This window comes from Spodoptera frugiperda, chromosome 28, assembly GCF_023101765.2.
Source record: "Spodoptera frugiperda isolate SF20-4 chromosome 28, AGI-APGP_CSIRO_Sfru_2.0, whole genome shotgun sequence".
Lineage (NCBI taxonomy): Eukaryota > Metazoa > Arthropoda > Insecta > Lepidoptera > Noctuidae > Spodoptera > Spodoptera frugiperda.
In genome coordinates, this window is record NC_064239.1 from 8,644,869 (window position 1) to 8,661,643 (window position 16,775).

The 16,775-nt window shown below is 36.1% G+C and overlaps 1 protein-coding gene across 1 annotated transcript; it reads left to right on the forward strand.

Moving 5' to 3' along the window:
* The first annotated feature begins 4,825 nt into the window (after positions 1 to 4,825).
* LOC118265097 (mucin-2-like) lies at positions 4,826 to 9,100 on the forward strand. Its single transcript, XM_050705707.1, has 5 exons — positions 4,826 to 4,908; positions 5,807 to 5,858; positions 6,546 to 6,679; positions 7,358 to 8,542; positions 8,805 to 9,100. Exons 1-5 carry the CDS (start codon positions 4,872 to 4,874, stop codon positions 9,098 to 9,100), a joined length of 1,704 nt encoding a protein of 567 aa, XP_050561664.1. The 5' UTR covers positions 4,826 to 4,871.
* Positions 9,101 to 16,775: the final 7,675 nt, after the last annotated feature.

Sequence of the window (16,775 nt, forward strand, 5' to 3'; positions counted from 1 at the left end):
AGTTCGAAGATTGTGTCCGGCGAAGTGTTATTGGGTTCTTTCTTTTGTAGTTGTTTGAAGTTAGATTACCAATAAACATCGTGTTTGTTAAAGACAAAACTAAACTAACATAACAAGTAACTATTACACTTGTAAAAAAACTGATTGAAAGAAACCACATAAATAAGACTAGCACAGGGCGTAAACCTTGAGGCTTAGTTTCAATAGTTTCTATAGCACATTCAAGTTGCATAAAGCAGTTCGGCTCTACTACCACTAAATTAATTTCAAGAAAGTTTTTACTGGCAATTACAGGTATGTCAATTTAACAAATCCCTAATCCTCAAAAGGACAGCAACGTATTTTTAACTCCTCTAGTGTCGTGGGTCAATGGGCGGCACTAATCCCTTAGCATTGACCACCATCAGGTGGCCACCATTTATCTGTTTATTTCTGATATATCAGTCAGCCGAGATATCGTGGGGATAGTTTTGAAAGCATGTTATTTATAACAATGAATTTTGTGACATAAATAGTTGTCTTTATGTAATGGTCAGATTCACATTTTAATGTTGCCTGTGATTTAAAAAAATCCACAAAAACGAAATTAAGAAGTGATAAAAATTTTCCAATGTCATTTTTTTATCTTATGTCGTGATGTGTTTATAAGCATACAGATTCACATACACATGACATCCACTCCTGAAAGAACAATTTGTGGTTCACACAAAGAGATATCCATGGGATACTTGATTTTAAACTTCAGGTTTAGTCCGTCTGGATGATAATGGAGTACGAAGAAGAAAACGTATGAATGTATAGAATAATATTTTATAATAACCAATACATAGCAATGATGAATTAATTGGCCAGATAGTTAATGAAGTAAATGTTCTTCTAGTAATAAGTATAGATTATTATTTAGGTAGTATTCATTATTGCCCCTTTTGATCCACTAACAACAAAGCTTTGATAAACTTTGATGGCACCATCTATCATCACATGAAATCATAGCTCATTATTTCGATTTACAAAACTCAAGTTAGAACTTGTTGATGGTGCAGAAAATAGAATTGATATGAAAATGATAGGTTCTGAAATTTAATTATATGTTCGTAAGTATTTGGCCGTCCTTTTTTGAGGGGGGAAATCATCCAATGACTTCTCCCGTCTTGGATGAGGCGGGAGGGAGTTTCAGGCTCTTACTGACTAAAAACCGCCCCGTTCCTTCTCCTGCTTTGAGCCGGAGCTCGTCTCTTCTAGTTGGACAGACAACGTAGTTAGAGTCGCGAGGAGATCTCGGATACAAGTGGCAAGTTGCTATTCGACGAAGAAGACTAAGAGAGAGGTTTTTATCCAGAAACTCATATCTTCTGGTACGACGATAACGATGGGCTGTAAACAGATTTATAAAAACTTGTAGGCGTTTTTATCTTGTGGAATACGAAGAAAGCCATAATAGAAATTGTATAATATTATATGGTAATGAAAAGTAGAAAATAATAATATGTACATGATGCATTTTTTGGGTTGAATTACATTGAAATTATTAAGCCTGTATGTCTGAATATTATTTACTGATTAATACGCTTACATATTTAAATAATTTACTATAAATATTTTGGTGCTTATAAGTAAAATTATTTGTCAGAGTGTATGGTAACTTATGTATATTATGTAGTATCGAGCAGACAATCGCCGCGTTGTATGTTACGGAAAGCTGCTCTTGAATACAAGCCTCTAGCATGGCTTTTAACCAGTCGAGCTCCTTGTCAAACAGTTACGTAAGTAAGCCGATAACGTAATAATTAATTTAGTATTGAATTAATAGTATAAGATGAATAAATGTTTTTATTTCTTCCGTCACATTCATGACGACTTAATTTTTTATATTGAGAATACCTAGGTCGGCGATCGGCCACTATCCCACTCACCTGGTGGTAAGCGATGATGCGGGCTACGAAAGAGCATTATACTACCAACCCATTAGCAATTCATTAATTTGGGCCTTGAATACACCCAGATTATGAGATTTTTTTAAGGAATTAACTTTTTGTTAAGTTGTCATCCAATGAATTCTCTCGCCTTGGGCGAGGCGAGAGGGAGTGTGAGACTCTTACTGTTAGAATAATTAGTTTATAGTAAATTGTGCATGATAAACGCTTTAAAAGAATACCCATAACTGAATACATATAAATGATTTTGTTTCGTTAATTAACAATAACAAACCACTTAAGCGGATGATAAACAGAAAACGCAGATTTTTTAATACAGAGCCATCTAGTAGTTTATAATAGAATTTATATCGCAAAATTAAAGCATTAGATGGATTTCAAGCAATTCAAGTCCCCAGCGATATGTGAGTGATTATCAGGGTTAATTAAGTTTTCTCTACTGTTTTATCATAACTACACACAACATCACGCCTTTTATCCCCGAAGGGATAGGCAGAGGTGCACATTACGGCACGTACTGCCGCTATACAATGTACATCCACTTTTCACCATTTGTGTTATAAGTCCCATGTAATAGGGGGTGAGCTTATTGCCATATCCTGGACACAATTCCAGACTCCGTGCTACTACCGAGAAATTTTCGAAAATCCGAAAAAAACCCAGTAATAATTTTATCATAACCGAATCTATAATTATTGACACTGTAAATAATTTATTTAATAAGTAATTTTTAGTTCTTAATTTTTCTTTAATTTATTTTGTCAGTTGTTGAAAAAAAAATGTTATGAATATAAAATCAAAGAGAACATCTTCAATATGCGCCATTAGACTGCACGGTTGGCGCGGTGGCTGGGCAACCAGCTGTCGTACCGTGTAGCGGGTTCGATTTTCGCACGGAGCAACTTTTTGTGTGAACTATAAATGATTGTTTCGGGTCTGGGTGTGGTGTGTATATTAACTTGTATATTTGTGAATACATCCACGACACAGGAGAAATCATAGTGTGGAGCAACGTTAAAAAGAAGATGTAGCTCCAATGTAATAGTTTCAGAATATTGCTAGTCTATACACGGTGTAACAAAAAGGGGGTATACATATCAAGTGCACGGTTTCTAGATAACATAACAAACGATACGGGAAGGGTTTTTTAAACTCATGTTTTCGTGGAACGAAGTTATGTTAAATTTTTCCAATACATAAAATTCCAGAAACCGAACATCAAAACTAGGTAGATACTGGTACTAGGCGATCAGATTTACAGAAGAATATTAGCGAGTGACCCCTGTAGTTTGTATGATGATTTAAAATCAAGAACCATGCGACACCAAGTATTTGATACCAATTTTTTTTTTAAACGTATTTTGAGCTGAAACTTTTTGTTTTAATACTATTCTTCTTGTATTCTTTAGTGCTTCTTGATGTATATGGGTATTTTGTTACACGCTATATATGTATAGTACGTAATATATTGCACTATAAAACCGTAGCAAGAGTATAGTCGTAAATAAATATTGAGCTGTGCTATTTAACAAAATTACCGACAAGACTATTTTTCTAGTCCCACGTTGACAGTCCTGTTTAAACTTCTGAATAAGTTCCCTCAAAAAATATGTCTAGGTATGTTTGTTATCTATCTCAAAAAAAAAACACTTTTCGTGGTTATCATTCTGTTCAAAAATATTGCATTAACAATTATGAGTAATACCACATTGTTATCTAAAGAAATCAAACACGTCATTTTGATCAACAAGTACCCAATTTTGATCAAAAAATATCCTTGACATAATTTGATTGCAAGAAGATATTGTAATTTTGAAGTAGGTAACCACGAAGTAAAAATAGATTTGAAAAATCCTTATCGATTTGAAAAAAAAATTGATAACTTTCAGTAAGTAAAGGCTTAAATTAAAAATGGTTTTTTTATGGAATAACCGGTAAACGAACAGACGGGTCACCTAATGGTAAGCAATCGCCACCGCCCATGGACACTTAAAACACCAGAGGCATTAAATAGTGCATTGCCGGCGTTTTGGGGGTTAGGAATAATGGTTGTTGGGGAATCGGGGATTGAGAAGGGGGTAATTGGGCCTCCAGTAACCTCACTTACAAACACGAAACACAACGCAAATATTGTTTCACGATTGATTTATATACATATGTTGCTGATTTAAAATAATGAACATTTTCCTTAGAAATTGGAGGAAATAAAAATCATTCAATGAAATTGTATATTTTAATTCATTCTGAAATCCTGTATCTATTATAATCAAGTAAAATAAAACTGAAAAAATAACATTCCTGTGAATTCAGTAAATTAAAGATATTTAGCGGGGGTTTTACAACATCGATATAGAACCCCAAAAATGTGGGTATTATTTATATTTGTCTATCTGTCTGTATATTTGTTCGCGATTTACATGAAAACTACTGGTCCGATTCGAATGCGATTTTCACAGATGTATTTGTCTTCTTTCAACTTAATATTGGGTGTATAAACATATTGTATATATGTATAATACTCCGAATTTAAAGAGTGCGAAGCCGCGGGCGAATTTTTTTATTTAATTATATGTTGGTACCATTTTTATTTTAAATATAACTTAATCCTAATGACATATATACCTAAGATTTTTACATTTTATTTATTAGACACATACAATAACAGCAGAATGCACATTTTTCAAATTTCAAATATCTATGTTCATGCATGTGCATGATATTAATCTTATCGTGATATTAAATTTCTTTAAAAATTGCCTTTGATAATAATCTTTTATTGACCATTTGATCATTATCAGTGCATTAGGTCAATGAAAATGTTATCATTTGGTATCGAACCGTTAGATCAAATTTCTATATAAACAAATAAATCTGATGTCAATAAAAACAAACGAATTGGCACATTGTCCACAGTGAGGAAACAGTTGATCAAGCAACATGTTGAAGTTAATTATTTTTTTGACTGCAGTGGCAGGTAAGTGACAATAAAAATTATTAAATAATATACCAAACGACTTTCGACTGCACGGTTGCCGCCGTGGCTGGGCAACAGACTGCCACGCAAGGTGTAGCGGTTTCGATTCCCGCACGGAGCAACTCTTTGTGTGATCCACAAATTGTTGTTTCGGGTCTGGGTGTCATGTGTATGTAAATATACCCACGACACAGGAGTAAATCCTAGTGTGGGGCAAAGTTTAAACAAAGAAATCCACTTTGTTTGTCATGAATCTCTTTCGGTATAAAAATAATTAATTATTACGATATGTTATCGGCTTACTCACGTAATTGTTTGACAAGGAAATCAACTAGTAACTGCTCTAGCAGCATTTCGCGACGCACGATCCGGCTATTGTCACGCTTCTATTCAGTAGTAGTGCAACATTAGAAACAGTAGAGTTCCTCTGTAAACAGTTACGTGGGTAAGCCGATAACATAATAATTATTTTAGTATGTCTCACGAAAATTGTAATAAGATAAACATTATTTGAATAGATTCGCGGAACAAAATTTGTTGACTATGATGTTAGTAATACGGTCTTGCTAGGTTAGTACTTAGTGAATATCGCATGACTTATCACAAACTTTATTCACATATAAACAAAAGTATCGTAAATATTAATTTGACTAGTTAGTTAGAAACAATCCCAAGCTTAAAATATACCTAATCTCAAATAGAAGATTTATTTTGTACATATAAACATACTAATATATGTATTTATTATCATGCATACGTAGTGGACATTTATAAAAATACCTAAACATTCAAATAAAGTCATGGAATTTTCAAAGAATAAAATGAAATAATAATTCATGAAGTTTGTATATTATACAAGGTCAGTCAAGAAGTAAATTTTTCTATATATTCTTTTCAGTTTGCTACGGACAGTGGCAGAACATTAGAGTAACATATACCCTGTTCACACGGTAAGTACGAATAAAAGGTTGACTATTATCAATGTGTAATATTTTCTGTATATTCCATGGACACTGTTGAAATATTGTAGAGTGTTTTTCACGTGGAAAAACCATGCTTTTCCTTTGAGAGATATACATATACATATACTTAATAGTATGAAACTTAGTAGTATTACTTAGTAGTAACTTGATGGTTACTAGTAGAATTTGTCGACAAAATTGCCGGTTTGCAGCCCCTCTGAGATCAAGCTAAAACAAGCATTTACAGTAACATTACCTACCTTTATATACAGGGTGTAACAAAATACCCATGTACATTAAGAAGCCCCGATGTATACAGGTTGAATAGAGTCTCTACACAAAGTTGCAGCTTAAAATTCGTTAAAAAAAATTAGTACCAAATACTTGGTATCGCATGGTTCTTGACTTCAAATCATACAAACGTGTCACAAAACTACAAGGGTCACCCGCTAGTATTACGAAACATTTCTTCTGTCAATCTGATCGCCTAGTACCTGTCTACCTAATTTTGATTCGCGCGCCGGCGCGATTTGAAATATTCATAACATGGTACCATGAAAACATGAGTTTATAAAACCCTTCCCATATCGTTTGTTATGTTATCTAGAAACCGTGCACTTGATATGTATACCCCCTTGTTACACGTTGTATAACATAAATATACTTCTCTTCAAGGAATAACCAGAACATTGGTGAGAGTATGATGGAATTGATACCAGACAATTTCAGTCCAACACAAAATACAATATTCCTAATACACGGCTATGCGGGTAATACGGTGTCTAGGTTCAATCAATTAGTCCGGGAGAGTAAGTATATTATAAGTACCTTTTTTTGTAGTCATATAAACACCTCTTACCACCGGTGTAATCCTAGTACGGCGAAAATTAATTACTGTCATATTCCAAAATCTCTAGATCAATTTTTGTTTTTTACCAGAAACAACTAATATCAAAAATGGATCTTAATTCATAGACGTTGGGATTGAGATCAGTTATTAATTTTGGTCATCAGAGATTAGGCAGCATTGCTTTCTGATAATGTATTTTTTGCAGTGTGTATTTACAATATATATCAGATTTTAAAGATATTTATAATCAAAACCTGTTACATACTAGACTGTTACTATTTATGATTATTATTATTTTAGATATAAGGTCTTTTGTATTTGTACCTGGTTTGTGGAGAGAAATAAATAATTTCATTTATTATGATTTGATATGACTGATAAACAATTTAATTGGAATACAATGGTGGTGTTTGTCATACTTTGCTGTGAATTTCCTAGCAAATTACCAGGGTTCCGGTTCGAAAAGCTGGAGTAGGAACGGGACGATTCTTAATCAGTAAAAGTCTGACCCTCTCTCTCGCCTCGCCCAAGGCGGGAGAAGTCGTTGGATGATTTTTACCCCTTGAAAAATACCCTTTTATGCCGATGGCCTCATAAGTCTTTATTATCCAATTTTGTTAACATTGTAATCTTTCAGGTATTTTCCGCAACAATTCAAACCACTATAACGTTATTGTGGTTGACTGGACACAAGAGGCGACTTTTAGTTATACACATGCAAGGAATAATGTACCCAATGTTGCTAGGAACTTAGTCAGTTTTATACAAAGGCTAACAACTACGGCCGGTTTTTGGAAATTAAAATCCGGTACTCATATTTCTTATGATATAACATCAACAACACAAGTACCAACAGCAGAACCCACAACAACACAACCACCAACAGCAGAACCCACAACAACACAACCACCAACAGCAGAACCCACAACAACACAACCACCAACACCAGAACCCACAACAACACAACCACCAACAGCAGAACCCACAACAACACAACCACCAACACCAGAACCCACAACAACACCACCACCAACAGCAGAACCCACAACAACACCACCACCAACAGCAGAACCCACAACAACACAACCACCAACAGCAGAACCCACAACAACACCACCACCAACACCAGAACCCACAACAACACAACCATCAACACCAGAACCCACAACAACACCACCACCAACACCAGAACCCACAACAACACCACAACCACCAACAGCAGAACCCACAACAACACCACCACCAACAGCAGAACCCACAACAACACAACCACCAACAGCAGAACCCACAACAACACCACCACCAACACCAGAACCCACAACAACACCACCACCAACACCAGAACCCACAACAACACAACCACCAACAGCAGAACCCACAACAACACCACCACCAACAGCAGAACCCACAACAACACAAGCATCAACACCAGAACCCACAACAACACAACCACCAACACCAGAACCCACAACAACACAACCACCAACACCAGAACCCACAACAACACAACCACCAACACCAGAACCCACAACAACACAACCACCAACAGCAGAACCCACAACAACACAAGCAACAACAACAGAATCTACAACAACACAAGCACCAACACCAGCACCCACAACAACACAAGCATCAACAGCAGAATCTACAACAACACAAGCAACGACACTAGAAGCAATTGTATCAGAGGAATTTGTTGTACCAAATGATGAAGCAAATGTAGAAGATTTTCATTTGGTTGGATTTGACCTTGGAGCACACGTTGCTGGTATAGCTGGAAGGCTTCTTCGAGAACAATCTCAATTCGTTGGTAGAATCACCGGTAAGTTTTGATTGATACAACTTTTATATGAAGGCCTTATTGTTCAAATGGTAACTTCTTGCATAGTATACAAATTGCGCTTGTGACACGACTATTCTACTAAGCAAGTAGTCTCAGATTCAATTTTTAGTAGTGATGTTTCGAAATGAGGAACTAAGCATTTTTGCTCGTCAGTTGCGTTTTTAACCAAAAAATAGTTCAAAATTGGTACAAACATCTCATTATTAAAACAAAATTGAACTTTGGTAACATTTATTTTTAGGCTTGAACCCGTCAGGACGTCAATGGGGCGCAGGTTCCGAGCGCTTGAGACGAGGCGATGCCAAATACGTTGAAGTAATTCATACGGATACTTTGGGTGTATTGGCCAATGGTATCGGAGATCCTATTGGTGACGTAAACTTTTACGCCAATGGGGGAAATAATCAACCAGGCTGCGTCACACACTCTTGTTGCCATGATCGTTCTTTCGAGTTGTTCGCTGCATCAATGACCAACCCCAATCTAAAAGGACGTGCATGTGCAACTAGTACACAGATGAGCCTTAAGTTTTATTAAAATTATATAGAAAACGAGCAGGCGGATCACCTGATAAACAATTGGCACCTCTAAACACTAGAGAAGTTACAAGTGCGTTGCTGGCCTTTTGGGGGGTTAGAGATGAGGATTGGGGATTGGGGGCTGGGGACTGGGGATTGAGGATTGGGGATTGGGGATTGGGGATTGGGGATTGGGGATTGGGGATTGGGGATTGGGGATTGGGGATTGGGGATTAGGGATTGGGGATTGGGGATTGGGTTAGGGTATAATTGGGCCGCCGGTAACCTCACTCATACGACGAAACGCACCACTCGCGTTGCTTCTCGCCACTTTTCTGTGAAGCCATTCCATCTATTACTTGAGCTGGCCCATTTGTGCCGAAGCATAGCCATCCCAGATCAAACCGTCTAAAAATATTTAATTTACATTTGAGCATAATCAACGGTGTTGGTCAAAGGATTTCGGCTTAGATTCCCGGGTCGAACAAAGTACTGGTGAAGTGTAACTTGGTACAAGTGCCTATCACTTCGCGAAATAAAACGCGTCACATTCTGTTTTTATGACATTATACTGGATATATATAATAATATTTTTTTTTTTTTTTGTTTTTCAGTGCACAGTTCGTCTATAGGATCAACACATCAAGAAGATATCCGTTCTAATAAAACGTAATGATTAAGCTAATAAATATGTTTAAGAAAAGATTACGCCTTTCATTATCTCTACCTATACTAAGCCAACATTAATTTTTAGGCCGGGACTCCACCAAAGCGGAGACGAGACGAGCGGAGAGGAGATGTTTTTTAAACAACCAATAGAATTGAGTTATTGACACGTCTCCTCTCCGCTCAGCTTCAGTGGAGATCGCTGTGCGGAGATGTGTAATATTTGTATGTCGCGATGGAAGCGGAGATGTGAGCTGTGCGCGGACGACGCACAGTGGAGACGAGAGATGTGAGCGGCGTGCAGTGAGCGATGTCACCCTCCCCCCTCTCGCCCGCTAGCAACCCGCAGAACCCCGCGCGCGCGCCGGCCGGCCATCTTGCTAGTACCGTGCGCGCGAGCAGAAGCTGAAAAACATCTCTTCTCGCACAGCACACAGCACACCGCACACATCTCCGCTTTGGTGGAGTCCCGCGAGCTGAAAAACATCTCTTCTCGCACAGCACACAGCACACCGCACACATCTCTGCTTTGGTGGAGTCCCGGCCTTTGGGTTCCGTAGCGAAATGGTAAAAAACGGAACCCTCATAGATTCGTCATGTCTGTCTGTCTGTCTGTCCGTCCGTCCGTATGTCACCGCCATTTATTTCCCAAACTGTTGGGCCTACATAGTTGAAACTTTGTAGGATGATGTATTTTGGATTTTGAATAAAAATTAATAAATATAAAAATTAAAAGGGAGCACTCCATACATGGAACTTATTAAAAAATTAAAATTAAAATGACAGGAGTGGATGTTACATTTTAGATATTGGAATTTTTTGGCTACCCAGTGGCAAATGTTAATTTGGATATTACCTCCACTCCCAAAATGTTGGATTCTCATGACAATAAATTTATTGATTTCATTGTATACTAGCGGTCCGTCACGGCTCCACACGGGTGGCAAGCAATAAGCATTCAAATTTAAAAAAATAAAATAAAAACAGTTCAGTGACTTTTGGGCCAATTCTTAACAAACATGCTTAAATACGAATCTACAAACTTCTCACACCCTTAGACCCACATGCAATAGATACGGTTGTCGTAACCTTCGAGCCACCACGGCATCTGACGATGACCAGTGATACTAAGCTAGCTAGAGTATACGATATATCAATAGTCTTATTTGTCTTTTTTTGTCTTTTTTATAAAACTTTGCCCCGCACTAGGATTTTCTCCTGTGTCGTGGTAGTAGATAATAGGGAAGCCATCTATAGCACGCATACTTAGCACGCATCTTTCCATATAAAGGTAGCATAGCACATCTCTGGTAGAAAAGCAGAGCTGACACTCAGGAGGAAACAAAGGATATGCCCTATCATGACTATATATGTGTGGAGTATATCTTCAGATCACATTTAAGTTACTTATTTTCACTTATTCCTGCTTCTGATTCAACAATAATATGTTTATTATTTTTTATTACAGTCAGCAATTCCTTTCAAATAACAATTGAACGAATATAATAATCAATAAATAGTTTTAATCGACTTCTTTTATCAAACACTCCTCTGTGCGTTGCAATAATCCTTCAGGATAGGTTCACTCAATTGCCGAGGCTTCTCACTTATTTAGCTTAATACCTCCTTAGCCGGTCACTGAACTAGATTAAAATAGAAACTCTAGAAGAATACTTAAATGCGTTTACGTGGCACAGGTTTCTATTCAACTCGAGTATCATGAAAAGTACTGAAATTTGATACTCATGTAATCTAGAATAATCAATAAAATCGGAGTGAAAATCAGAATATATTTTTTGGACAAATACAATCATAATTATATTACAAGAATCATCTCAACTACCTATATAATGAAAACATTTATTTATTTTGCGATCTCTTTGAAAATGTATTATGATAACTATCACAATACTGTTTCCAATTTATTATATTTTGAGCGAAGGAAACGTTTACTTATAATACGTTTTGAACATTTAAAAATTACCTGTTACGTTTCTGGCTAAAATCAACAAATTAAAAACATTATAATGTTTGTTCCTGCCACACCGTACACATTAGTTTGGTTTTACCATTCAATTCTTGCGACAAGGTATTATTTTAACAATATTAGTAAATATTTGACTGAGAAATATTTAAGATAAAAACGTTTTTCGTTCTTTCCTATTCAACATCTTCATCAATAGTTCGTGAGAATGTTCTGCGATAAGACGGTCCTCCTTAAAATGCAAGATGTATTTTTGGGAGGGAGGAATGTCATTCAGTAACTTCTCCCGCCTTGAGTGAGGCAAGGAGTTTCAGACTCTTACTACCTAAAAACCACACGTCCCAAATCTTGTTTTTCGAGCCGGAGCCCGGCTATTACTTTCATATCATGAACTCTTTTTACACCTCTCACTACTTTTTTCTTTAATTTTTTAAGCAATTAACAATTAAAATTATTTATTTCTATAGTTTTAATTTTTAATGGCATACAGAGTGTAAAACTGTATGCCAATTTATCTGTAAATAAAAAAAAAACGACGAGGTATGTGCAACTTGCAATATTTACATTTGTCAAGTCAATATTCAGGCAGTCCGTGTATTCTCATTCAAGTTCCATCGCATGCCTCGTTTAACACGTCGACTAGATTGCCACGGAGTAATGAATGAATGAATGAACAATCCTACCGATTTAATCAAAAACCATGTTACAGGAAATGATAAATTATTGAAACGAGTAAAAAATCCACACTATAAATAGCGACGATCAATCAAAATTTTCATCGATTAGATTACTTTTGTACCACTTAACAAGACCACTTAGTATAAATGAAAACGATAACGCCATTCACGAATGTCCGATTAGTAATCAGCAATATTATCCTTGAATGGATAAATACACATAATGCATGCACACGTATATAATTATAATGTGTAAGTAGGTATACGATTATCTAATCTATAACACGTATTATTGCTATTGGATCTATAGTACAGTAGAGTTTATAACAAAATAGGCACAAAAACAATGGTATTTCTAGAAATTTGAAAACTTAAATACCTATTTAAGTAAAAAAACCTTTTTTTACGGGGGAAATCATCCAATGGCTTGGCTTAGGACGGTCATATTTAAAAAAAGGAAGGTGTATTTTTTTAAAGGGGGAATATTTTATTCAGTTACTTCTACCGCCTTGAGTGAGGCGAGGAGTGTATGACTCTTACTAACTAAAACCACCCCGTTCTTACTCCTGCTTTTCGATTCGAAGCTCCGGAAAAATGCAATAGGTAATAATATGTAAAATTATGTATTTTCACTTATACGAGTAATCTTATCACAGTAACGAATCTAAAGAAAATAATAATCTAAGAATCTTGATTTGCTGATGAGATTGTCAACATGTAGATTGTAGATTGAGCTATTATTGTGCCGATAGTTGTAACTGCCTACGGCCTCAGTGATAAAAGTGTCGACAAGCAACTGAAGAGGTTAACGTTGGATCAACGTCAAAGACGTGAAGCAGAAAGCAGTACGAGTACGTCGGGACACAACGCGTGATATAGAGTTCTGACTACCGATACCTTGGATTTCTTCGGATGCCGATGGTATATCGGCTGTTATATTTTTAAGTAATCTTACTATTTTGGGATTATCAGACATCACTTTTTAATGGCGCACATTGAAAATTTGACGACAAATCGACAGATAATGTCATACAACCTATATCGCACAGTTAGTCTGTGTAAAAAATCTCGACATATAACTGTTGAAGAGTAGGCATGCTCAACTTGTGTAGTCGGAGGATCCTCCTTTTTTATCTTAGGTAACTATACTTTCTGTTCCCTAAACAAATGGCGACACTGAGGAATTTAGAACCTAACACCCGTGCGACTAGTTCGATGGTACCATAATACTGTTATCTAAACTATATAATTATAATAATCAAGTACAATAAATTGAGCTGATGTAGGCTATGGATAAACAGCCCCTAAAATAAAATAGAATATAAAAAACACACAAGATTAGTATAGGCTACTTCTACCCTAGTACCACAGCAGATGCCTTTGGTAGAACCAAAAGTTTCTTTCTTCAGGCATACGGGCACGTGATATTATTTTCAGTTTCACTTTTCTGAGGAACGTAGTGCACTCTCCATTTACTAATTACTCCGCGGTACATGGGGCCCCAGCACATCGCGTAATTGAACTCGTTAGGTGGCCGGTCAACTGACGCGATGCAGTATTGCCGCCATTGCTGTTTTATTTAGCTGACTATGTGCTCAACTCCTTAAGTGGAGTTTAAACTTTTATGCTGAGTTTCTGATTCTCTGTACTATTAGTGATACAACAAAAACGTTGAAAGTAAAGAATAGGCCATTTGACAAGATTTCAAAAACTGTTTCATATTATTTTATAGTAAATACAGAACCCATAAATGTGAATTATTTTCAAATCTGATAAGAATTGACTGTAATAATTCGAATTCAACCTTAATGTAATTTGATTAACCTACAAAAATGGAAGACGTCACATCCTTATCAACAAGTGAACCAACGTCAAGTTTTCATGTCGCAAAATTTATCATTCCGCGTTGTAAAATCAAATAATACTTGGCCTTTGTAATAATAATGCCTTTAAAGCAGTTTCGGACGAAAATAAACATCTAAACAGTAACAAGATTATGACAGGAAAGGACAGGTTGCGTCACAATCGAGTCGACCAATTCTGACCGTTTTGTGTCACGTAGTTTGTGTATAAAAATAAGTATTTTTATTTAGGGTTTTTGAAATCACCCCCTATTACATGGAACTTACAATACATATATGGTGAAAAGTGGGTGTACATTGTATAGCGGCATTACGTGTCGTAATGAGCACCTCTGCCTACCCTTCGGGGATAAAAGGCGTGACGTTGCTTTTTGAAATAAGTAATAGGTTCTTCAAAATCTTATCGAAAAGGAAGTGATAAAATTAAAAGTTTATTAGATACTTAATGCAAAGTGGAGATATTTGCTATGACGTTATTTAAAGTAATTAAGTAGGTTAGCTATAATCTATGGATTAAGCAGATATATAGGTCAGGAATTGCAGTTTAAAAGGTTCGTAAGGTAGTGCTGCCTAGTCCTTGTCAAATGTGACCCTTTAGCATCTTAGCACCCGCGCGTAAAGTAGGAGTTGGACAAATTATGCTATTCGTTTAAAGTACATAATATATTAACCGACATAATATAAATAAACATATTCCTAACACTAGGTGGACCGACGACATCGTCAGATTGGCGGGGAGCCAGTGGATGCAGGTGGCGACTTGTCGTTCTACGTGGAGGACTAAGGCGGAGGCCTTTGTTCAGCAGTGGACGTCTCTCGGCTGATGATGATGATAAGAAGTCTTTTTTTTTTTGAGGGGGAAAATCATCCAATGGCTTTTCTCGCCTTGGGCGAGGCGAGAGGGAGTGTCAGACTCTTACTGACTAAAAACCACCCCGTTCCTGCTCCTGCCTTTCGAGCCGGAGCCCCGGTAAACCCGCTAGGTAGTCCGCAGCTCCGGATGATAAGAAGTCTGAAGTTCTTAGTAAAGTCATCAAACGTATACCTACAATACAATTATCAATAAAATAAATTACTACGCACTAATATCCACTTCAAACGTTAGTGAGGTACTATAAATCATGTTCATGTCACGTAGCCGTGACGTGGTCTGATTGATTAATTGATGGGACCTCCTTGTTAATGGCTCTCCAATACAATATACGTATATGGCAGCCATAGGAATAGATACTTCGTGTCATAAAGTGATGGAAAAATTAAATGATTTGTTGTATAGCGTCTATAACATACATACATAACCTGTGTTTCCCATGGAGGTAGGTAAAGGCAATGAAACGCCAATTGCTACGATTCTTACATACCTTTTTGCTTAATTATATATGTATATAGAGTCTATAGCATTAATAAATAAGTATTGTACTAAGGACTAAATTAGGCTATTTTTATTTTAGAAAAATGAAATCTCAGCGTATGTAATCTACACGAGCGAAGCCGCAGACATCAGCTAGTTAAATATAAAATTGGACAAAATATTTTTACTTCGTTTTGCATTAATTTTGCTCCAATTTCTACCTTCACTTGTGTTCGTTTTGTATGTGACAAAAATATACGACTTTCATAAAGTTAAATTTAATAGGCAAGACAGAAAATAACTACAAAATTAATTTGTAAAATATGTAATCAAGGATTTATGCGTCAATATTCCTTGGAAAATTTTACATGTTTTTATCTTTAAACTAATTATTTAACCAAGTGTGGCAGTGATATACGATACGTAGCATGAAAACTGCATTATAATAACATAAAATAAATATTACTATTATCTGAAAAGCCTTTGTATACTTCTTATATGATCTTATCGTAGAACCTTTCTTCGGCAATTTTAAACCTATCTTTGATTAATCATAAGCAGTCCTAATTTTACTACCAGTTCCTACCAGTATATACCAGAAATAAGTAGCTGTAACTGAACAAGTCTATATAAACATAAAAATGAAATTGTAATCTGTATATCGATATATTTTTCACTAGCACTAGCAAACCCGGCGAACTCCGTTTCAACATCGATGTTAATTTTTTTCCTTTATTTTCTTTGCTATAAACCTCTCAGAGTCCGAAACCTTTCCAACGAATGCAAAACCGTGGAAATCGGTTCGTGCATTCTGAAGGTATAGCGTCAGGAAGGAAAACCCGACTTATTTTTATATAATAGATTAGTTAGGTACTGAGATTTTTCAGCATTTTTCCTTACGTAGAGTTCTACCTTACCTAGAAACTCTAATATATAAATAAGTGAATACGACTACTATAATAATTAAGTATTAGTTTGCAGTTAAATTACTCAATGAATCATATTTTTTTAATTATTTGTCTGCCCCACCGTAGGCCCGTACCATCAGGTGAGATAGCGGCCAAACGTATCTGTTTATAGAATAAATAAAATGAGATAGAGGTATTTATATCTTTTTTTTATTTCATAACACTAAGTTCGTATGCAGTATCTAA

Coding starts and splice junctions, on each gene's coding strand:
- LOC118265097 (XM_050705707.1), top strand. CDS start 4,872: ATGTTGAAGTTAATTATTTTTTTGACTGCAGTGGCAG. Junction 4,909..5,806: donor TTTTTTGACTGCAGTGGCAG/GTAAGTGACAAT, acceptor TATTCTTTTCAG/TTTGCTACGGACAGTGGCAG. Junction 5,859..6,545: donor ACATATACCCTGTTCACACG/GTAAGTACGAAT, acceptor CTTCTCTTCAAG/GAATAACCAGAACATTGGTG.